The following is a 25924-nucleotide window of genomic DNA, read 5'->3' as shown; positions in this document are numbered from 1 at the left end:
TAAGATTAAGCGTAATGTTTTATTTGATAAAAGAAACATGCAGCATTCTTATATATATATTTGCCCTTCATTTACACAAAAAATATTAGATTAAAGCTTTTGTCAAAATTGTTTAATTTAAGGTTATGTATTTAACCAAACAATTTTTTGAAAGAGCCGACTGTTTATGCTATGAAAAAACCGACTTTTTTATTTACCTTTTTTTTATACTAAATAATCGTTTTGCGCTTTAACGACTTCATAAATTTTTCGTAATGCTTCATTGAGCTTATTCTATTGAAATTAGTTGTTTTAATGACTTTTCCTGAAGTTGTGAAACATAGCTCCGTTTAGGCTATTGAATTAAAATTAATATGTAATGAAATTTTTAAAAGTCAAAGTTCTGATAAAGTCATTTTTTTGAAATTTAAATAATTTTTTAAAACTTTTTTTGTATTGTTTGATTCATTTTATTATATTCTATTATGTATTTATTATATTATTATGTATTTATATTATTATGTTATTTCATTATTCTCATTCTCATTTAATTTTTTGATTTTGAATAATTTCTGAAACTATTATTAAAGCTGTTTTATTATTGATTATCATAGAGTTATAAAACTTTAAGTATAATCTGATTTTTAGAAGTCTATTTAACAGTTTAATATTTTTAAAAGACTTGATAGTGTTCAAAAAAAGTTACGACTGATAGTCGTTCGAAAAAAGTTACGGCTTTTTCATGGCACAGAAGAGGCTCTTTCATTGACGCAATGTTATGAAAGAGCTGTTTTCTTTCTTTTTTTAAAACAGGTGTATGATAGATTATTAGCATTGTTATCCGATTTTTTTTAGTTTTAAAATATTACCCAATAATGTAATTATTAAATTAAAAAAAGTTATTACAATTGAGTTTTTTTCACGCCATTTTAAAACTGGCTCTTTAATACACACTCTCCCCTACTTGGGTGATGGAGATACAAATTCCTTCAAAAATGTTGTTCTTGACAATCCCTATAAAGATTTTAACATAGTGCCAATCAAACTTGAATGTGTAGGGCATGTGCAAAAACGCTTAGGTAATAGGTTTCGTAACATAGTGAAATCATGCAAAGGTACAAAAATGCCTCTGGCTGGAAAGGGCAGGCTAACTGATAAAACAATTAATACCATGCAAAATTATTATGGCATGGCTATAAGAAAAATAAAGGAGCACTTTATGCTATGAAAAAAGCTGTATTTTCTATACTTTTCTATTTTACGGATTTTGAAGACCCAAGTTACCGCCATCAGTTTTGTCCAAGAACACCAGTTACTTGGTGTAAATGGCATCTAAATCAAATTAATAAGACTAACTTTTTTTTAATTGGAAAAAACATAAGTATATAATAAATCATAATAAAAATGAGTTTTATCTTAGAATCTGGATTTTAGTTTTTTTGCTGCGGCACCACCTTAATGCAAGTAATCATACTTTTTTGTCTCGCTTGATCTCTATGATTACAAATATACATTTTTTCCAATCCGCTTTATATTAAACTTGTTTAGTTTCTAACAGCATCAACAACAAAAAGCTTTTATAAAGTATTATGAATTTGTTATAAATTTAAAAAAATGTTATATAGGCATAAAGCATGTTATAAAGTAAAAAAAAAGTGTAAAAAAAAAAAAAAAGAATTTTGATTTTGTAAAATTAAACAATACATAATAATTTGACATTACACATTCTTATAAATTTTGTGTAATGTTATGAATTATTTACATGAATAGATATTCATTTTTGATAGATTTATTATAATTTTATGTTATAATATTATTAATATCAAATAATAATTATTAGGTTGATACATAATTTTTTAGCATAGTTTATTAGCGCCACTATTATATAAAAATACTGAATAATAAACAAATACAGACTTCAAAAAAGATTTAAATACTGAAATATATAAAAGTATATAATATAAAATAATTAAATAATACATAATATATAACAAAAAAATATAAATGCTGAATAATAAATAAATACTGACGTCAAAAAATATGCAATAATTATTCATCAACCTAATATAATAATAACTGTTATAATATAATAAAAGTTACTATAATATAATAATTATAAATTATTATATTATCTTTATAAACTATATTATCAAATATATATTTTCAAAAAAAAAAAACTTTTCCAGTACTTGTCCTTTTTTTACAGGAATAAAACATTAAAAATATTTTTTTAATAATTCCTAATTTTTCATTTGTATTTATTACTGATAAATAATTTAACAATTTTTATAACTATATTATATTAATTATTAAGATATTTTTTTAATTAAAATACAATGAAATAATCTTGTAAGCTATTACCTTTTTTAACTGACACAATATTTACGTTTAGAATTTTTTTAAAAAAAAATACAAAAATATGATGAAACTTCATCAACTCAACTTGTTTCCAAGAATATATCTCAATAGAACTTGAATAAAGTAAACTTTATAATAGTATATATACTAATACTATAAAAAAGGTCTCAATTACTAAAATTTGATTCTGACTCAATTTAAACAGTAAATTAAATTAATTTCTAATAATAGTAGAAAGTTAGCAATTTCAAAATAATACTACTAGTAGTATGTGAGTAAGTTGCCAGTTTTTAAAGTAAAGATATTTTTAAAATCGTTAGGAGCTAAATTATTTTTCCACAAATATAGAAAACATAAATACATATACTTTCATATATTAACTATTCTCATTTTGTTGAACAAAGGCTTTGAATAAGTAAAAGGATCCGCAAAACTAATTATTTTATGGTTAAAGCTTTCCCAGTAATGTTTTTAAAGCAATTTTTTTAAAAAAAAAATTTTAAACAACTATTATTAACTGTAATGTGATGAATGGATATTATGAGTGAACAGTTCAAATAATTTAACAAATTAAAGTGCATTAGGAGGTAAAAATGGTCACGTTGATTATGGCAAGACTACATGATAATATTAGCTAATATGCATATGATTTCGATCCAAAAATGCATTTTTGATTTAGAAAATGACCTAACAAAACCATAAAATTACTTCTTGAAAGAATATCATGTGGTTGAAAAAAGAGAAAGATTCGGGAAAAAATATTTATTTAAAAAGAAATTCATTTTAGATTAAATTGGATCAAAAGTATATTTTTTGAGCAAATTTAGAAAATGCTTTTTGAAGTAATTGTTTTGTTTCGCTTCTTTTAAGTACTCGTATACTTTTTGTGGTAATATTAGGTTATTTTTCCAAACTAAGTTAAGGGTGAAATACACTGTTCAATTCTTAAATAGTTATACTTTCCTGAAACAGTAAATAAGAGAATAACTTTCTGTATATGCTACGGCTTCCCAATTTAAAAATATATAATTTTCGACTCACACTAATATGTAAGACATTTCTTAAATAAAAATAAAAAGTTTTGTGAGAGCATCGTTCGGTTTTTTATAAAATTATTTCAATATTTTTGAAATTTTTATATAATTAGGATAAACTGGGATAAAGTGAACTGTTTTCGAAATTTAAAGGAAAATTATTCAGAAAAAAAGCCTAACATCTTGCAGTTTTCAAAATTTATACTATTTAAAGTATTAGGTACAACAATCTTGTTAAAGTATTAGGTACAACAATCTTGTTAAAGTATTAGGTACAACAATCTTGTTAAAGTATTAGGTACAACAATCTTGTTAAAGTATTAGGTACAACAATCTTGTTAAAGTATTAGGTACAACAATCTTGTTAAAGTATTAGGTACAACAATCTTGTTAAAGTATTAGGTACAACAATCTTGTTAAAGTATTAGGTACAACAATCTTGTTAAAGTATTAGGTACAACAATGTTGTACCTATTACTTTAAATAGTATAAATTTTGAAAACTGCAAGATGTTAGGCTTTTTTTCTGAAGAATTTTCCTTTAAATTTCGAAAACAGTTCACTTTACCTCCACATTGGGGTAAAGTGAACTACTTCATCTTTAACTCTTCTGTGTTTGTTATCATTTTTATTTTGTATTTTGCTTTGCTGCTTGATCTTTCTTTTATAGCCTTCATTATCTTCATCATTTAATCTTTTAAACGCATCCTCTGATGTAAGACACTCACCTTTATATCGTCTTTTTATTTTTTTCGTAGGTCTCTTGTTGTACGAACAAACATCACCCTTTGTGGTCATTAACTGTTCTTTCACTATTTCTCCTATGGTTTTATTTCCATCAAAATAATCTACATCTGATTTTAATAGTTGATTCATTTTTTTTCATTAAGTTTTTGTCTACTGATATTATAGTTTTGTGAGAATTGTATTTGTTTTTTGACTTCTCAATAAAAAAATTTTCACAAGAATTGTTTTGATCATTGCCATTGGTGTTCAAAGTGATGTTTTGAGGGATGTTATTGTCACAATTATTTGTTTTCTGATTAAAAAGGTGTTTATAGATTTCGGAAGGAGTTAACTTGTCAGATGATATAGCAGATGGATCAAGAGGTAAAATTCCAGTTTTGGCAAGTGATTTTATTAAATGAGCTCGCTTAAAAAAGGTATCATAAAGTTTTTTTAGTAAAGATGGAAAAACAGATTTCCCAACCACCTTCAGCCTTGTCTCGGTGTGCTGTCAAACACAAAATAGTTATATAATTTTCAATTGCTTTTTTACCAGTTTCTAAAGAAATATGACTCATATGACCATCAAAGATAAGCAATTGGACAAATTAGTTGCATAGTTTGAAGGTTTGCCTACTGAGAATTAGATTTGTGATACCAAATTAGGTGCATATGTTTTCCTTCTAGATTCTTTTTTCTTAATGCAGTTTCTTGGCATTATTTTAATATACTATATTTCTGAAATAAATTTGAAGAATTTCTACAGCAAATATTTATTTTAAGAGTAAACAATTTAATTAAATAATTACGATGTATATATACAGTTATACTAAAGGTATTTGATGAAAAAGCATAACAAAAAGACTAGTTTACTTTACCCTCATTAGACAGAAAAATTAGGGGTAAAGTTGACTTTCAAACTAAAAACTTAGCTGTATTATATATTGATAAAAACTACAATTTTTGTAAAGCAGCATTATATTATCTACAAAATCTATAGAAATAATATAACTGATATTCGCATTAACAACAACAAATTTTAAATTTAGTAAAACCTATCGCAAAGTTTGATAACGTAATTTTTAAACTTCCGCAAAACTCGATTTTTAAAACGGCTTTCACATCAAAACAAATGCTTTTACATCAAAACAAATTTTACATCAAGCTTTTACATCAAAACAAATTTTAAATTTAATTTTTTTGAAAAATCTTAAAATGTTGTATTAAGCAAAAGTGATGCTATATTATTAAACAAATAGTTGTTTAAACGTGATAATTTTTAATATAAAAAAATAGTTCACTTTACCCCAGTTTACCCCTATGCTTCAATTTAAGAATCATGCTGACTTTTGAAAAAAAAATAAAAATAAAATAATAATAATACTACTACTAATAATAATATATATATATATCTATATACATATATAAATATATACAGTGGTGGCCAAAAGTATGGAAACTTTTTTAAAATTACATTTTTTTTATTTGTATTAAATAAAACCAAAATTATTTGACCCAAGTGTACTTGCAATAGTCTACTTTATATATACTACAAGTTTGAACTTGTCTTTTCTAAGACATTTTATTACATACTAATATTTCTTAATTTCGATTGGAAAAAAGTATGGAAATTTGTTCAAACTTGTCACTAAACATAAACAAATCGTATCATTTAGAATTAAACCGTGTTAGAATTGACATCTTTGTTAGTTCATCATAATTTACTTTATATTAATCAGTATGGCCCCGCGAAAATATTATTCTGGTGATATTAAAAATAAAATAGTTGAGTGTTTTAAAAACGGTAATAAACCAATTGATATTTCTCGAAATTTTCAAGTTCCAAAAGGTACAGTTTCAAAAATTATTAAAAAATTCAAAGAAAGGGGAACTGTGGAAGTGAAAATGAGACTTGGAAGACCAAGAAAAACAACAAAAACATTGGATAAAGTTATAAAAAATACTTCTACAAAAGATTCTAGAAAGTCATCAAAGGATATAAAAGAAGAAATCTTGGAACAGCATGGAGTTTTATTATCTGACAGGACAGTTCGTAGAAGGTTAAATGATGCGGGCTTATTTAGAAGAGTGGCTGTCAAAAAACCGTTAATTTCTAAGAAAAATAAGATGGGTAGATTATTGTTTGCAAGGGAACATTTAAAATGGTTATAAGTTTCCATACTTATGACCAGGCCTAATTTAAAGATTTAATTTTTTTTTGTATATGCTAATAAAAAAAAAATGTTTTATTTTATTAAAAAGTTGTATTACGACTTCAATAAACATACGCATAATATGTAGTAAGTTTTGCATTTTTTATAAATAAAAAAAAAGCATTTTTGAAAAGTTTCCATACTTTTGGCCACCACTGTATGTATATATATATATATATATATATATATATATATATATATATATATATATATATATATATATATATATATATATACACGAATAATTTTAAATGTAGTTTAAAATAGAGTGCTCAATGTTTTTAAAAGAACAGAGCGTTAATAAATTAGTAGAAAATCACTTACCAAATTATTTCATTTTAAATCAAAAGGAAAATATATATATATATATATATATATATATATATATATATATATATATATATATATATATATATATATATATATATATATATATATATATATATATAATTCTTAGCATAGCTGTAACTTGTTTTACAGCTATGCTAAGAGTAATTATAGTAATCCTTAGCATAGCTGTAACAAAAAATTTTGTTGTAAAGGAATAAAATAATTTTATTCCATTACGAATACACAGAAGTAAATACAACAACAAAGTTTTTTATTTTTTTACTAAAAAGCAAGCAGAAAAATATATTAAAATGAAAAAATATTTACACTCGGGTCTACTTAATATATATATAAAAAAAGGATAAAAAGTTGCCGTTATAATTATAACGCAGATACTTTAAAAAATATAATCAAGAAAACTGTTTGACTTTGTTAGTAACAAATAATAAAAGAAAATAAGCTACAGAGTTAAACTAGATCTATGTCGAAATTCGCTATGCTTCTTTAAGTGCGAATGTAAATAAAATCGTCTAAGAAACGACTGACCACATATCAAGCATTTACAGTCATTTAAACTATTTTTATGAAAGAACATTTGATGTCGACAGAAAATTTTATGAGAAGGAAACTGTGCATTGCATTTTTTACAAGTATGCTTCTTTCGAGTACTGTTTTCAAATGATACTTCTTGAGCCTCTAAGGAAGACAAAAGTCGAGAATCTTTTAATTTAGTAAATTTGACCATGTTTTGACACTCGCATGCCGAAATACAGTTTTTATAACGAGTATATTGATGTTTTAGAGCATCATTTTTTTTTTTGAAAACTTTGCTATTATAGAAACAGTCTTGTTGCAAATATGAATCCATACTTTTAATATTTTTACTAGAGCACGAGTTATACTTATCGCATGAATAAAGTCTTTTTCTAGGGCATGAAAAAAGCTTTGTTTTCTCCTCTTTAACTTCTACGTTAGTAAAGTAAGTCAACGCTGTTTGTGAGAAATTTTGCATACTAAATTTATGGATATCAATCCCATCATCATCATCCTCATCATCTAAAATCTCTTGCTTGATATTTATACTAGAATTAAAAAAGAAATTTTCGTTTTCAATCGATTTGCTTAAAGGTTCGTTTACTAATGACGAATGAAATTGATTGCCAAAATTATTATCAATATGAATAGTTGGATGGATGGGAGACATCATATCAAAGTTATTCAAAGTTTTTGAGTCAATACTAAACGGCTTATTTAAATTATACAAATTCTTTAAACTAGATTCGGGGCATCTTTGCTCCTTCTGAAAATCTGATAGATCAAAATTCTTTTTAGAAATGCCTATTGTTTCATCATCTTTAGTGAATGGGGAATTTTCAAAGATGCCACTATTTAATTGTATTTCTGTTCCTATAGCAACAGAATCATTTTTAAATTCATTCAAACATTTGGCTGAAATCGAGAGCTCTCCCATTTCTAGGCAACATTGAACATGCAAAGTTGATTTGTCAGAACAATCAAATATTGCATCTGTTGCGGTATTGTTTGAACAAATTCCATTCTAAAATAATATTAAAAAAAACAACTTATTAAATAATACTAACAATAATAATAATAACAATAATATTAACTACTAATAATAATAACAACAACAACAATAATAACAACAATAACAATAACAAATTAAATATTAAAATCATCAACAATTGAATGAAAATGAATACATTTATGATTTAAATAACTCGAAACCAAAATTTAAAAAATAATTATTTTTTTCACTTTTTCATCAAATTTGAAAAATACAAAAATTGGTTAAATTGCTAATTTGGGGCAGTGCTACCCCAAAATAGTTTTAAGGACCTTTTATTTTTTTAAAGTCATTTTTTCAGCCAATTTCTTCAAGATTATTTATTTAAAAATTTATGGGGGGAGGGGGGGGGGAGGAGCAAACGTTCCTGCTGCCCACTTGGTTGCTACGGGCCTGTATATATATGTATATATATATATATATATATATATATATATATATATATATATATATATATATATTAAAAAGTGAAAAAACTTGATGGACACAAAAAAACAAATTTTTACAAAGATTAAAAAAACAAACATCTCAATGCCTATGAAGTGACAAACCCAACATTTACAATCTCTACTCGTGGCTTTTAGTCTATTTGGCATCGGGTTTGCTGTTATCTTCTAATAGTGATGTACCGATGACAAAGGCTGATTGAGGCTAATGATAGGGTTTAATGTATGTATATAAAGGTAATATACTATTATTAGGTATGCAATTTACATATATAATGTGCGCCTATACACCAGTTTGGTTTGGCTTATTAGCTAATCCTGATGCATCAACCTATGCAGATTAATGTATGTATGTATGTATGTATGTATGTATGTATGTATGTATGTATGTATGTATGTATGCATGTATGTATGTATGCATGTATGTATGTATGCATGTATGTATGTATGTATGTATGTATGTATGTATGTATGTATGTATGTATGTATGTATGTATGTATGTATGTATGTATGCATGTATGTATGTGTGTGTGTGTATGTATGTATGTATTAGGGTGTCCCAAAAAAATAATTTATTTGTGCGCTATCAAAAACTTGGTCCTTATATGTAAAAAGATGAAATATGTAAAAAATATTGATATGAGGCAAGTGCTGTAAAACTTTTGAAAAATGTCAACTTTTGTAATATTTTTCCAAGCTGCCCAGTGTCAGAAATATCCTGCAGTATTTTCACTTTCTAAAATCTTCCATGTAGTTCTAATATCTAGTTTTTATCTAATTTATTTACTTAACCAACAATTGATGAATATAAATATATATTACAGTTGATTCTCTTTTATATAGGAGCACCAGCTTTCAGTCCAACAAAAAAATTATTGTCTTTCCAACAATAATAGGAACCAAAAGTCTAGTTTGCCAGTATAGAGCATGTGAAAGATCAATCAACAGGTGTGTTACTTCAGCTGTCACTGACATCTGGATAAAAGCTGGTTTTATGTGCAACATTATCAATGGAAGGTCTCTTAGGTAAATTTTACAAAAATATTTTTATGATATTCTTATCTTATTTTTTAGTAACTTCAACTATGAAATATTTTTTAGTGAAAGGATTCTAAAACTCACAGAGAAATATAACAAAATGAAAAGATAGAGTAAACTAAACTGGTTCTCAAGCAAAGAAAACTGGACTCAAAAGCAAGTAGATTTCCAGGTAGAGATTAATACCTTGTTTGATATATCTGTTCCTCAGATAATTGACATGATAATGAAAGATCAGAGAAGAACAGAAGAGGCAAAAAAAGAAGATGAAGCCATCTATGAAGACCAGAGATCTAAAAGAAACATGATCATGACTGAACAGCAAGATAAAGAATTTGAAATTAAGGCTCTGCAAAGAGATCTGAAAGAGTAAAGCAATCGAATGATCAGAAAAATACAAAGGCTCAAAAAGAGAAAAAGACTGTCAAACATATGATAGATCACCAAAGTCAACAGACAAGAAAAGCACAGACAATGTTTTGGATGGACAAATCGCATTTGAAAATGATGTTAACCCATTTGAAAGTTCTATTTTATGTGAAGAAAGTGACAATTCTGATATACCCAAAAAAAAAATTTTTAGAATTAACCCCTGATGAATTAATTGAAGCTACTTCTACTATTAGCGTTTGGTATAGAATTGGTGTTAGGTCCCAGGCTGTTATAATTTCTGCTATCTGCAATAAAGCAGGTGTTGATTTGCATGAGATTAATTTATCAAGATCTACTTTACACAGAAAAAGATGAAGATTTATTGAAAATCTTGGTAACTATTATTCACTAAAGTGATTAAGTCTATTTGTTTATTATCTTTATTATTTTTAATGTATAATTTAATTGATTTAGGAGAAGTACTATGAAAGGATCTTGTTGATGTTTTAAAAGGAAAAAAACTTATAGCTCATTTTGATGGGAAACTTGGACAGCTGGAAAAGAAAATGTTTCCTGTGAGAGAATTGCAGTTAGTGTAACCAGTCCAGATTTGGAATGTAGAGATGATTTTTTACTTGGCATAGTGCATGCAGAAAATTCAACTGCCTCATTTAATCCTCAGCAGCAGGCTCATTTAATCCTCAATCGCTTGGAATACTATGATATTGTCAACAATATCATTGGTGTTTGCTGCAACACACTGCATCCAAACTGGAAAATTTGCTGGAGTAGTTAAAACCCTATCAACTATCCTTAATACTAGTCTTGTCTGTTGCATGTGTCGTTGCCATATTATTGAAGTACATATTAAAAATTTGATGACTGCACTGACTGGCACCGAAACCAAGTCTCTGAGAAAAGAGATTTATGTGCGCTTACAGAAGGCTCGGTTAAAGATTATTGACAAGATAAACACATCATAAGACAATCTTGTTAAGTTTAACTGGACTTCTTTAGAGCTTGGATCATCTATCTATAATATAGCCAAGGCAGCATTAAGGTTTGGGGAAACTGCACTAAATGAAAATATTTTCAAAAGAGGAGACTACACAAATATTTTTCAGTTATAAGTTTATTATTTTGGTGGACATGTTCCTGCTATAAAATTTTATCAGCCAGGAGCTTGCCATGAAGCAAGGTTTATGGCAGATCCAATTTATTTGAATACATCAGAAATGACAAAGGACATCTCAAACATCATGAATGAAAAGGAGAAGATAGTTCAGACAGCTTCTTTATTCATACCTGACATACTGTCCTTGGTTTTTCAAAAGCTCTGAGTATTAAAGCACCAGTTAATGATTTAGCAGCTTTCAAAGATGTGTTTAATCAATACTGAAAAGCATGCAAAATCATACCTGGTATTTGAGTCAGCAGCTTATTGTAATGGCTTTAGTTAATGATGATGTTGAGAAAGACAAGAAGAATATACATAAAAAAACTCTTACAGTTTCCCGCATCACACTGTCTACATCACTATCAGATTTAGTAAGTAATCAGAGCTGGATCTTGTTTTGTCTAACCCAGGTTACCCATGAACAGGTTGAGTTAGCTGCACAAAGGGACTTGTGGATCCAAGACTTTATTATGTCATACCAAAATGAAGACATGAAGCAGAATGTGTTATTGGTTGCAAAAACCACAGAAAAACATTGAATACAAATCAAAATAAAACCCAGCTAAATCAGATTTGAAGTGCTCGTGATATTTGTTCAACCTTTCTTTCCATGACTCTTCAAAATATGCAACATATTTATTTTTTGTTATTATTATTTCACGTTTTTATTAAAATAAATGTTTAACATAATTTTTTTTTAATATTTACTTTAATATTTAATATTATTTAAAAAAAAGAAGGAAAAAATCCCAAAATTTCGAAAATTTAAAGTTTTACACCAAGCACTTATAACTATTTAAATTAAAAAATTCTGATATATTTGGTCATATTATACCTAGTAACCAAGTTCTAGATAGCGCACATCTCTTTTTTCACCCTAGTATGTATGTATGTATGTATGTATGTATGTATGTATGTATGTATGTATGTATGTATGTATGTATGTATGTATGTATGTATGCATGTATGTATGTATGTATGCACATGTAACACACAATTACTCACATCTAAGAACTATGAAACCTATGTAAAAAAAAGTTTACCTTTGAAATCACAGAAAGTTCACTACATGGATTCAATATGTTGTCAAGTAGCTCTTTCAGTAATGATTTAATTTCATATTGAACATCAGAAACATTAAATTTACCAGAATTAATATCATTGGTTAAAACGTCACTATTTTCACTATTAACAGTACCCGTTTTAAAATTGTTCTCAATTGGGCTAATTGGGAATTTAGAGCTTACATATGAAAATTTATCTTCAACTATTTTTGTTTTAAAATCTAATGGTTTAATATTAAAATCTGATTCAATGTGAATTGATGTAGATTCAATTTGGGAACCTGATAGAGATTTATCATGAGATTCTAATGAAGATTCAATGCAAGAAACTTCCATGTAAGAGCACAGTGAAGAATCAATGTGAGAATCTGTCGAAATTTTTATGTTAGGACACAATATAGATTCTATTTGAAAAACTGATGGAGATTCAACAAACTGTAAACTAATCTTTTCACATTGATTTTTTTGAAATTCTTGGTCTTTTGTTTTGTTTCGATCAGCATCATCACACATGCCATTTGAAAGAATGTTGATATTTTCTAAATGATTATTAAGATTTGATTTATTTAAAATCTTCTTTCCATATCTTTACAAAACAATTTACTATTACATATTATATATTATTTAATTTGAGTTTACTCAAATTTAATCAATGAGCTTTTACAAATTGAAATAAAATATAAAAATATAACATCACATTTAATATATTAATTATTTTCCAAAAAAAAAATCTTTAAAATAATTTTTTTTTGTCACTTTTAAATAATAATGACTTTAAACATTTTTTACAATAAAACAAAAAGTATTGCGCTAATCTTATTTACTTACCAGATACTCCTTTAGAAGTACTTATTTGAAAATCAGTTTTAGATTGAAAAAAGTATTCATGATCCAGATAAGGGCAGGGAGTCATACTGCGACAGACTTTATCTGGCTTGATGCTTGCCTCAAGTTGTTTTGTTATAAGTGTAATAATATCATCAAGGGTTTGCTTGACATCATACTGAACAACTCGAAGATAACTTTCATGTATTCTCTCTAATGTATCAGCGTCAATAGAGTTGTCATTAAGAGTAAGCAAGCTTGATGTAATTTCATCTTCAGTTAAAAAAATATCCTTGCTCACAAAAACATCTTCAGCTTGGTTTTTATAGTCATAATCTGAATCATAGTTAATATTTTTGTAAGTAGCTAAAATTTTTTCATTCTCACTTTCATTAAACAGCCCTGATAAGTTAGTAAAATCAGTATTAGACTTGAAGTCTGAAGTTTTAGAAAAATTACTGCTATCAATGCCAAATGAATTTATTAAATTTGGCTCTGTTTGCATGTTGTACAATTCATGTTCATACACATAATATTTTTTCCTTTTTTTCACAGGTTGGTCACTTGGTTTTTTAGATGTTTTTTTATGATTTAACTTGCGCTTCTTTGATTTCTTAGACCGTTTATTGTTAGTTATGACTAAATTGTCTGCTTCAGAGCTACCATTTATACTGACTGTTTCATTTGCGATAGTTGTTTTAACCCGTACTTTTACCTTCAATGCATCCAACTGTTCAATGGTAATATAATCTTTCCTGGAATCTGATGAGCTATGGACATTTTTGTGTGTCTTAGATAAATTTTTACGTTGATTTCTTACTAACGTTCTGGCTGTTCTTTCAGCACTAATAAATTGGGACTTAATTCGTTCTTTTTCTTCCTCTTTATTTTCAAACCCTTCAGTTGTATCAACTTTGTTAACATCAAATGGATCACAATTTTTAGAATTTGTAACTTTCTTTGATGTTTGAGACTCTAAAACATTTTCTGGAATTTCTTTGCTAACATCCAAAATATCATGTTTATTCAATGACAACTCACTTAATGGTAAATCAAGATCATTAATTTCTTGTTTGTCATTCTTTACATAATCTGTGTTTACACTATAAACTGATTCAGTTTTTTTGGTTACGTTATTGCTAGATTTACTGTTTGAAACTGCATCAGAAAGAGAGAAAACAGAAACTTTAGTAGAGTTTATATTTTCATTTTCGAGTGATACTTGAACATCAGGAATTTGCTCATTGTTAATTTTAAAATTATTTACAGATTTCAATTGATTTTCCAGATTTAATTTTTTAATTCTCATAACAACTTCTTTTGCTTTGATAATTTTTGAAGCTCCATTTGGCTTTTTGTTATTCGTTTCATTTTGAGAAAGAACTTCAGATCCTGACAAAGGCCTTATATCTAAATTTTTCTTCTTAGGTTTAGGAAATTTTTTTGGATGTTTAGGTATTAGATTATTCTTTATAATAGTATCAGAAGCTTTTTCATAACTTAAGCTGTGTTGACTCATTAAATGAAAACAATAATCTTGAATAGTAACAAAATGTGTATCATGTGATTTAGAACACAGTACACAAACAAATGTCTTTTTGTCATTTGGTGTGTTGACATTTCTAATTTGCTCAAGATTCGATAATTTTTCATGAACAAGTATATGTTTAGTGAGTGAACTAATGGTTGTAAAACAATCCTTGCATTTTTTACATTGATAAGTTACGCCTTTTTGGAAAACAGATTGATTTGAATCAGAAGATTGGATAAGAGTAAATAAATCATTAGAAGAATGGCTAAATGAAACTTTAGCATCATCATTATTATTACCTTCTTTTAAACACGAAACAAATGATTTTAGATTTTCATTATCCTTAATTGCCTGTAATGTTTGATTATGCTTTAAAACCTCTTTTTTTTTTAAATGCTTGGCTTGCTTTTCTGCGTCTGCTAATCTCCTCTGCTTTTCTGCAGCTTCTTTTGCAGCTTTATGCCTTGCCTCTCTTTTTCTAAGGTATTCATAGTAAGCTTTCTTTTTAAGAGTTGCTTTTGACCTTCGTTTTCCTAATACAAGAGGTTCAACTTCTGGATCAAACTCTGTATTACTAATCTTTTGAGATTCTTTCTTATTCATTTTTTCTGAATCAATAGACGTTGCTGATGTTTCTGTAACAGAATTTTGTTTGGCAACAACATCTGGCTTACACAATAGCTCCGTGACATGACCTTTGGTCTTGATTACAAGTTTTAAATTTGCTTTTTCTGGGACCTTTTCACAGAAATCAGAATGATTACTTTCTTCTTCAGAAGGCAATTTACATTTAACAGATTTGTTATTTATTAAGTTTTTTTGATTAACTTTAGAAGTTGTGTCAATATGACTTTTGTTATCATTTTTATCATATTCTGCTGTGTTTGTTAAATCATCTTTATTTTCTTTAAAGTTTGTACCAACTTTAATTGAAATTTTCTTATCATCTTTATTGGATTCTTTTGTTCTAGTTGTTAAAACTTGTTGGTTTATTTTAGCCGCTTTATCAACTTTTTTTGAACTTTTTCTGACATTTTTACTAGGTTCTATGATGGTAGTTGTTAAGATTTCTTGATTTGTTTTTAATTCTAAAATTGTATCAATTTTATTCACACTGGTTTTGACATTTCTATTTGGTTCTGTTAAGGTTTCTTCAAGAGTTATATTATTCTCAGTGGCAACTAAATTTGGTTCGCTTTTCCTATGTGATGTTATTGGCTTCAAGACTTGATTTTCTTTGATATTATCATTGATTTCTTTGCATTTGCTTTTGCTTTCATTAGCAAAATTTTTTGCCATATCTTTTTTCTTTAATATTTCTTTAACTTGAGTTTTTAAAAATGAACATAGATTAACAGGCTTATTAATTTTACTAGCTGTAAGTGAAGGAATATCTGTTTTAACTTTCTTTTTAGCTGGAAGCATGGAAGATTGGTCAGTTACTAATAATTTCTTTTTGCTTAAAGTTAGTATATCTAGTGGATTCAATTCTTTGTCTTTTAAAAATAAGCTTTTTTCATTATTTACAGTTTCTTTAGCATCATCTTTTTTTTGGTGCAACTGCAAGACTAACTTGACTACTTTATCGCCTTTCTGACTCAGGTTTTCTAATTTATCATCAGCTTTTTGTTGATCAGGTAATGCTTGATCAATTTTTTCATCAGTTTTATGCAGGTGGGACTGTGTTACATTCTCTACTTTTGCATCATCTTTCTGTTGCTGGAGCTGTAAAATTAACTTTACTATATCATAACCTTTATCATGGTGGAGTTCCTTTTCTACTTTTTCATCTGCTTTCTGTTTGTGTTGCTGAGGTATTTTCTCTACTTTTGAAAAATCTTTCTGTTGGGGTAGTTGTTTTGTTTTCTCTATTTTTGAATTATCTTTCTGCTGGAGTGGTTGCTGTGTCTTCTCTATTTTTGGATTAAGTGGGGGTTTCTCTATTTTTGGATTCTGTTGGGGTGGTTTTGTTTTCTCTACTTTTGCATTATCCTTTTGCTGTTGTAGCTGTAAGATTAATTTTACTACATCTTCACCTTTTTGTTGGTGCTGTTGAGAGCCCTTTTCGGCTTTTACATCTGCTTTCTGTTGAAAGGGCATTTTTTTATCTCCTTTTACTTGATTAGAAATTTTTTTTTCTACCTTCGCAGCACCTTTTTGTTGCTTTATTACTTTCACTATATTATCTTTATTTTTACCCAACTGTGATGTTTTTTCTACTTTGGGATTAACAGGAACTGACAATGTTTCAACTGATTTCGCTAGGACAAGAGATTTCGTGTATTTTGTTTTTTGCTGCATATTTGTTTTTTTTGCTTCTGATGTATCCATTGTTGTAACTTGTGTTTCGCTAGCTTTTGTTGTTGATACAAATGGTGACACATTATTTGTAACATCAGGTTCAATTTTTAAAACATTTTCACTCTTTTCTGATAGTAATTTATTATTATTAAAAAGTTGCGTTTCTGATATAGATTGCTTGAATTTACTAGAATTTTTGGCTTGTTGCAATGTAACTGTAGCTGATGGTGTATCTGCTCTAATACTGTTAAATGCAAACTGTTCAACAACCTTATTATTATTTTTTAACAATGTATCAGATTTATTTTCAGGCAAATATTGAAGAGATTGTATCTTATTTAAAATGGGAGATGACTGAGTGTCTTTGTCATGAATGTCTTTGTCATCTTTATTATTATCTATTATGTCAAGGCCAGTTATGCTTTTCATAAATTCCAGATATTCATCTTCAATATGTGTGTTTTCTTTTTTTTCATCAGAAAAATCAGTGCTAATGGTACAAAATGTCTCTTTAGATGAATCAATATTAGACAGTTCAGGCGTTTTATTAACTGTTAAGAGTTTTTCATTTAAAGCTAATTTTACAGGGGGTGTTTGATCCGTGTTAAAATTGTTTGTAATGCCAGATTGTGATTGACTTTTAACAAGTCGATTATTATTATGTGACATTGATGATGACTTTGTAGGCTCATTGAAATTCCATTGATTGCGCCGGCTATGATAATCTGAAAGTGAAAGTTTACTTGGTTTTTCATTCGATGAAACTAACGAATTTTTTGTGAGGTTTATCGAAAAACTAGATTTATTCTCTGATGGAGCAGATGGTTTTGAATAAGGAGCTGGAGGCTTGGACAAAGATTTTACTGAATGTGTTGCAGATTGTCCATCAAAGCCATTTAATGCAGAAAGATTATTTTCTGAACCCGAAAACTTTTTCTGCAGAGTAGTATCCACAGCATTCTTTAAGAAAATTAACTCTTCTACATCTGTGAATTGAATTTTATTAATCACGCTGTTGTCATATCCAGATGGCAAGCAAGATGGCTGATGATTTAGAGAACTTAATTGATCTGTTTTTAATTTTAAACTTTTCAGATAAACCTCTGAAGCAGGTGGAAAAGATTGAGGTGGAGAACTTAATCTATCTGTTTTTTGTTTTAAATTTCTGAGGTATATTTCTGATGCAGGTGGTGAGGATTGAGATTGATTACATGGAGAAACCAATGAAGCAAATAAATTAGATTGACTTTTAAAGTCAGAAGTAAATACATTACTGGGTGAAACAACATGGTTTAAGCTTGGTCCAAATGAGGCAAGAGGTAAAACAGTTTGGTTAGAATCTGCTGTGAGTGGACTTATTGGTGAAATTAACTGAGGATTTATTCCCATTACAGGTATATTTGTTGCAGTATTTAATTGGTTAAGCATATAAAGAGTGTTGATGTTTTGAGCAAGAATTGCATTGTTTTTTTTATACTGCATGAGTAACATTTTTTGTTGAACTAAATCCTCATTTTTTTGTGAATCATATTTTTCTTTAGTTGAATGATAAAAAGGTTTCTGTTGACTATGAGTACTGCTATTTGAATCCTCTGTTGCATTTCCCTGTAGTAATATGGGCTCAGAAACACTACCTTTTTTAGTAATATTTATTTCTGATCCTTCTGTTCTTGTTGTATTTCTTGAAGATATGGATTTTTTACGCAAATCTTGAAAGTGCAGATTATAATTTATATTTTCTTCATAAAACTTTTGATGTGATAAATTTCTAGAGTCTGGAAAAGAGGTTGGTGAAGTATTTATTTTTTGCGTTATTAATGTACTTTCATTCTTAATTTTTGAGTATTTCTCATTTTCTGAATGAGATGAAAAATTATAATGATTTGTGTCAAACACTGTATGTCTGAGACTTGATCTATCTTTATGACTACTCTTGGGTGAACTAGGGCTTATATTAGAGGATTGATGACTATATTGGTAACTATCATTTAATTTTCTATCAGGAATTTTTATAACTCTACTATCTCTTTTATTCATATTGTATTTTTCACAGTTTACTTCATTCTTGTAGTTCTTTGTGACATCATAATAATGACTTGTACCTGATGTACCAATTAATTCTAAAACAGCAGTAAAAAAATAATAATACAACAAGTATACAAATAACTATTTAAATGAATCTTTATCAAAATTTTAATAAATAACAAAACAATTTTTATAGTGTTATAAATGTTATTCTTTAAGTTATGTTCTTCTTTATGTTATGTCTACTTTTTATTTTTTTGTCAAACTAGAAAAGTAATTAAAATGTTTTCTTTTTCTTTTAGAAATTTAATTATGCAAAAATGATGAAATTAGGTAAATTTTATGCATAGTTTACATGATCCCTAATAACACAATTCATATTATTATATAATAACAAATTAAAAACTAATAACAAAAAACTAAAATAAAAAATTCACACAAAAAATTCACACACACAAAAAAAAAAAAACTAAAAGCAAACCCTTAGTCAGGCTGTAATCTTTTTCAGGTTTCTCCACCTAAAAAAAATTTAAGTCATGAAGTCTAAAGTCTTAAATTGAGACATTCGTTGGAAAGTATGTAGTAATATGTAAATGGAACATGAAACATGCAAATTCAAAACTTTACAATTTAAAATTTATAGAAATTGCAGCAATTGTAAATTTCAAAATTTTCAAAATTGTAAAAAGAAAAAGTCATAACTTTTATACAGATTAATGTTTTTTATTTTGATGTTTTCAAAAACTACACCACAACTGCTCTTTTGCTTGGAATTAGTTTGCAATTTTGGAATTAATGTGCAATTTTTAACTTTTTATTTCAATAATGATTTTATTCACAAAAAACAAGAAAAACAAATTAACTTTATAATTAAAGAACCACAATAAAAAATAATTTTAATAAAGCATTATAATTATTTCATTATTTCTTATATTATGTCAGTATATATATATATATATATATATATATATATATATATATATATATATATATATATATATATATATATATATATATATATATATATATATATATATTATATATATATATACATATACATATATATATATATACATATACATATATATATATATATATATATATATATATATATATATATATATATATATATATATATATATATATATATATATATATATATATATATATATATATATATATATATATATATATATATATATATATATACTAGGGTCATGACTTTCTTTACTTTTTGTAAAATAATTAGTTTGTGTCATAAATTGATGAACTTTTGCTCAAAAGTAATGAAAATGGATTTTGAAAAAGGTCACCCACAACTCAAAATTTTTAAAATGGTTTATAAGTGGTATTTGTAGGCAGTAGCATTATGACTTTCTGAAGCCTAGAATTTTCTTGAACCTTAAGAAACATTCTTGAATTTTCTGGACTGTTCTGGATGTTTTTAGAAATCTATAAAACTTTCTCGAATTTTTTAGAGTCTTCTAGAAGTTTATGGAAATTAACAAGATTTAGACTATATAAGCGGCCTGATTAAGCAACCCTAATAATTATATATGAAGCTATATTCGCCAGATGGTAATCAAATAATATAGAAGTACAATAGAACTTACATTTATTATTATAATTGCCTTTCAGAAATATATTTAAGAATTATCTTTAATCATAATGTTCTATTAGATAAGTGCTACTACTGAAAGAAAAAAAAAACTACTGAAAGAAACAAGACACTTTAGATGAAGAATCGTACCATTTTATGGGTCACATAAGAAAAGAATAACTGATTTACTAGAAGAATAATGATTGGAAGATAATAGCAGGATACCACTCAACATTTGAACTGTTGATTGCTATCACAGTCCTTGTTAAGCATTATGCTGATCACATTTTACGTGCAGGGTCATTCCATATGAAATCATCCAGACCATGACACCCTTGTGTCTCAGAATTAATTCATTCTTACCTCACTTGCAGCCCATATTATAAATTTAATAACTGCGAAAATATTAGTTAAAAATACACATAGGTTCCAGAGATGTTGTGAGTTAAAATAATGCTGACTCAGCATTTTAGTGATTATCTGAAGCGACTACAAAGCAACTTTGACATATAGTATCTTCATAAAAGCTTAGGGAAATTTCCTTAAATTTGGTACCCCAATAGATTTTTACTTGTGGAATCCAAAAATAGCACCCTCAAGACTTGATTGTCTCAAGAAATGCCTCACTTATCCAATTTTGTTCAAAATTATTGACTTGTAAATTCATGATTTTTGGAGGTAAAATAAAGACTGTGGCCCATAATTCCGAATAAAAAGTTCAATTGTATACCATTATTTTATCTTAGGTCTACTGAAAAAAATTAGATTCATCAATTGTCTCTCTAATACTTGATCAAAATTTGCATTTAAAAATTGTCTTTTTAGAAAAATTTAAATTTTGTATTGAAAGCAATTGAAATGTTTTTTAAAATATTTATTTGAATAAAACATCAAATAGTGTTATTTATTGACTACTTTAGGATGTTTATAGTCATGGGCCAAGGAAGGCCCAGGGGACCTCTGACCAACTTTTTTTTTTCTAATGCACAAAATGATATAATAATAAATAATTATTAAAATTCAATTTAAAAACATATTTTTTTTTTTAGTTTAAGTTAGAGAAACAATTTATATTCATTATTTCCCTCTTATTTCAAAGTAAGCACTCAAAACTAAGATCTTTTTACAATTTTAAAAATAATAAATTTTAAAACCAAAGATATTGAAATATTTTTTTAAGCATTTTAACAATCAATATCTTTATGGTATTATTTAGAAGATTAATACTAATATAGTCATTGACATAATAAGGTGGACAGTGGGACTAATTTAAACCCCCCTCCTTCTCAGCCTTCCACCCAAGGATTTGAAAAAAAGAAAAAAAGAAAGACAAATTCTAAATGCAAAATAGGTAAATAAAATTACAACAAAATTATTTTAAATGTATTTAATTTTTTTTTTTGTAAACAACTGCTTATATTCTCCAAATCTAAATCAGATATGTTGTATGTACGACCTGATATTGTTGTGGGTGTAGAAATTAGGCATATAACTTTAGAATTGAGCACCCAACACTTGTCATTTCTCATTGGCCAAGGAGAAGTTTTTACCTGATACATGTGGATGCATGAATCTGACTTTTATATTAAGCTCACTTACATCTTCAGCAATCCCTACCCACCAAAATCCATCATAAAAACATGCAATATAATCCATTTTTTTAATGTTTAATGAAATCTCTTTATTATGTTTGCTTTTTGGAATGATATCAAGTATTTCAATACATGTATCAATACTTGTTTTTTTATAACTTATAGTGTTTGAAGCAATTGAAATAAAATGATGATATTTCCTTGTGCCAGAAACTGTTCTTCCACCTAAATATCTTTTTTCTAATTGTGCTCGTGTTTGGTCGAATTCATCTTTAGAAAATAATTTAAAACAAATTCCATGTCTTGACTTTACAAAAGGAGTACATTAAATTAACATCTAAAATCTGCCCAGTAGTTATTTGTTTTAGAATTTCTTGACATACTACTCTTTTAACAGTCCCACCAATACAATAATGATTTACCATGACTAGTAGCAAAAAATAACCATTTAGCGTTTAAATCAAAGTCTTTACTGTGATGACAAAGATTGATAAATTTTTGCTGCACAACCATCAGAAAAGTATTTCACACTTGATACATCAGGTAGATTTTCTTTGATATATCTAGTTATATCTTCCTGAGTCTTGTAAATAAATCCTGTGAAAAACTGCATTTTCAAGCGAACAAACAATCAATGCCATGAAATCTTTATAACTTTTATTCCACCTAATGGCATTAATGAGAAATTGATGCCATTGTATTTTGGTGATGTATGCATATACATACACTATGAGTACATGACACATTTGTTGTAATGCACCATTCAAGTTTAAGAGTACAAAACTTTGACAAACTGACTTTGATGTTAGGGTAGTCTTTTTTGAATGCAACATGTAATTCATTAAGATTGAGTAGCAATAATCTTTTTTGAACCTGTTGGTTTTTCTTAACACTTATAAAATCTTTTTTTCCTGGCATCATTCTCGAAAATTTATCACTTTGATAAAAGTTAATCACTAAATTAACTGTTTCTGGTGAAAGTGGGTTTCCAGTTTTTTTTGGACAATTATAGAATTCCATGCCCATTTTTAACTTTTTATTCAGTTTGACAAGATACTCAGACACTTCAAAGTAGCTTGATATTATTGTATGTGTCCATAATTTTGGTGTGAGTGTTAACATTTGCACCTTATGGCGATAAGAGTAAGTCTCTAAAATTTTTTTTTATTTCATACATTAAAATGTCTAGATCATGGTCATTGTTGTTGTTTGAAATGGGAGTTTTATTTCTGTTGTTAAAGAAGTTTCTTTAATATTATATGCTTATGAGACCATTTTTGCAACTCTGTCAACAGTGTTCTCAAACTTTTGTTTTGCTGCAGGCAATTTGCTGTCTTTTGACTTTTTAGTTTGACTGGTGAAATTCCAAGCAATTATACAGTGGTATCTAACTTAATTTTTTTCTCACCTTTTGATTCCCGAATTTAAATTTTTATCTGTTTCTACTGCTTTTTTGTAACATTTACTGCAGAATTTCCAACCTGGGGTTACATAAACATTATTTTGTTGCAAAAATTTTGCCAAGTCTAGGGAAATCTTTATATTACCTAAAAAACAAATTTAGTTTCAAGTTTTTAAAATAACTGAAAATATAAAATTTCTTATAAAAAAAAAATGTTTTACTTTTAATTTCCATATTGATTCTGTTGTAATTAATATTAGATTACCTTTTATAGCAATTTTTTTACGTTCCTTGTGTGTTCCAAAAGGATTGCAACACTTTGTAATTTTTCTCTCAAAATATTTTCCATAAATTCCATGATAACAACATAATTCTTATTGAAAAATATTTTTCCCTTAAATTTGCTCTCCATATTATTTCTTCTTGTTTTTCACAAGAAAGATCTTTGAATTGAACAAAACCTTGTTTTCTAGAAAATCCAGTTTTGTGGCAATCAATGTTAAGACTTTTTTCAATGTCACATTTCTCCATATTAAATATGTTTATTACTTATAATATTACCTGCCAAGAATAATAAAATTACAAAAACAATAAAATTCAAAATACAAACAAGTAAAGTACAACCTTTAAAAAAAACAAAACAAAACTTTTGCTTAGGTAAGCATTCACCGATCTGAATTGAAATAATGAAAAAAATTGTTTCTCAAACTTAAACTAAAAAAAAATTATGTTTTCAAATTGAATTTTAATAATTATTTATTATTATATCATTTTGTGCATTAGAAAAAAAAAAAAAAAATCCAGGGAGATTAGGGGGAGAGGGGACGTCAGAGTTGGTCAGAGGCCCCCTGGGCCTCCAAAAAAAGCACCCACAAGTCTTGAGGGTGCTAGTTTTGGATTCCACAAGTAAAAATCTATTGGGGTACCAAATTTAAGGAAATTTCCCTAAGCTTTTATGAAGATACTATATGTCAAAGTTGCTTTGTAGTCGCTTCAGATAATCACTAAAATGCAGAGTCAGCATTATTTAAACTCTATTTTTAACTAAAACTTTCGCAGTTATTTTCTTTTTAATATGGACTGCAAGTGAGGTAAAAATGAACGAATTCTGAGACATAACGGTGTCGAAAATGTTTTTTTTTGGATGATTTCATATGAAACTACCCTACAAAATAGCAATTTTGATTACATGTTAAGTTATTTATGCCAAAACTTTTTCAATTAGAATATTTAAACAGTCTTTTGAAACAGTTTATGCAGAAAATATTGGCAGTAATTAATTGTAAAAAATATTTTAGCCACAACTGTGAAATCATTTTTTTAAAAAAAACAGATAGTTGAATAATTTTACGATTTTTTTTTTTAATTTCCAAATTATGTTAAAGAAAGGTAAACTTTTTTAATCAAATTTAAATTAAGTTACTTTTTTATGTTTGTTTCACTGTTCAACTATTTTGTTTGTTTATTTATAGTTTCAAATAAAAAAAAATTTTCATCCCGTTACAAAAGTGCCTAACAAACTTATAATTGCATATAATTGCAGTGCTGGATAAACCAATCAAACCTGTATGCAAAATTATTTAAGATAATTTTTTTAGTAAACTTTATATAACAAATTTATAAAAAGATGATTTTTTTAGATTTGAAATTCCCCCCTCATTAAAAAAAAACAAACTAAATGTAAGAAAGCAAACAAAAGACGATAATGTTGTGCGTTGTAAATGTTTCAAGAAATAAAAAGTATAAGTTTAAATAAGTTTAAGTTTTTTAAATTTTGTTAATAATTTTTTTTATAACAATATTGTTTAATTTAAAGATATTTTATAAAGACAGAGACTTAAAATGAATTTTAAACTTAATCATAATAGTTTATTTGAGGCACTTTAAAATATGCAACTGACATAATTTAACATTTAATGATGTAAATATATGTATTTATTGAGTATATATTTATTGAGTAAAGTTACATTTACTTTCATTTCTCTTTATTGTTATGTAACAAAATCTCATAACAAGGCCTGCTATCTGTTCCAAGGAGAATGATTATTGGGAATAACTGGGGGGCCTGCAGTAAGTACAAAAGATTGTAGACTAGAAAGATTGTAGATTACCTTTAGATTAGATTGCAAAGGACAGATTGGGTATACAACTGGGAAGGTTGCTAGTTCAAATACTATCCATTAATTCTAAAGAAAAAAAAAAAGTCCTTGAAGCCTACTTTAACAACAGTAACGACAACAAAAACAACATCAAATTCTGAATCCGAGTCTGAGGCAGAATATCAAGAGTCTGGAGAACAGTCCACAAGCACCAGCAAGAACTACAG

The 25924-nt window shown here is 27.1% G+C and overlaps 1 protein-coding gene across 2 annotated transcripts in view; it reads right to left on the bottom strand.

Moving 5' to 3' along the window:
- Positions 1 to 6948: 6948 nt before the first annotated feature.
- The window catches only part of LOC136080505 (uncharacterized), a 44092-nt gene continuing 25116 nt past the window's right edge, over positions 6949 to 25924 (bottom strand). For both annotated transcript variants that reach the window (XM_065797245.1, XM_065797246.1), the window contains exons 2-5: positions 19486 to 19522; positions 13151 to 19099; positions 12302 to 12861; positions 6949 to 8197 (exon numbers count right to left, since the gene is read on the bottom strand). In XM_065797245.1, coding sequence (XP_065653317.1) covers positions 7100 to 8197; positions 12302 to 12861; positions 13151 to 19099; positions 19486 to 19522 — 7644 coding nt within the window. In that variant the 3' untranslated portion in view covers positions 6949 to 7099. The remainder of the gene's footprint in view (positions 8198 to 12301; positions 12862 to 13150; positions 19100 to 19485; positions 19523 to 25924) is intronic.

Source organism: Hydra vulgaris, chromosome 05, assembly GCF_038396675.1.
Source record: "Hydra vulgaris chromosome 05, alternate assembly HydraT2T_AEP".
NCBI lineage: Eukaryota > Metazoa > Cnidaria > Hydrozoa > Anthoathecata > Hydridae > Hydra > Hydra vulgaris.
The sequence above is the reverse complement of the archived record's forward strand: the minus strand, read 5'-3'. Positions and strand labels throughout refer to the sequence as shown.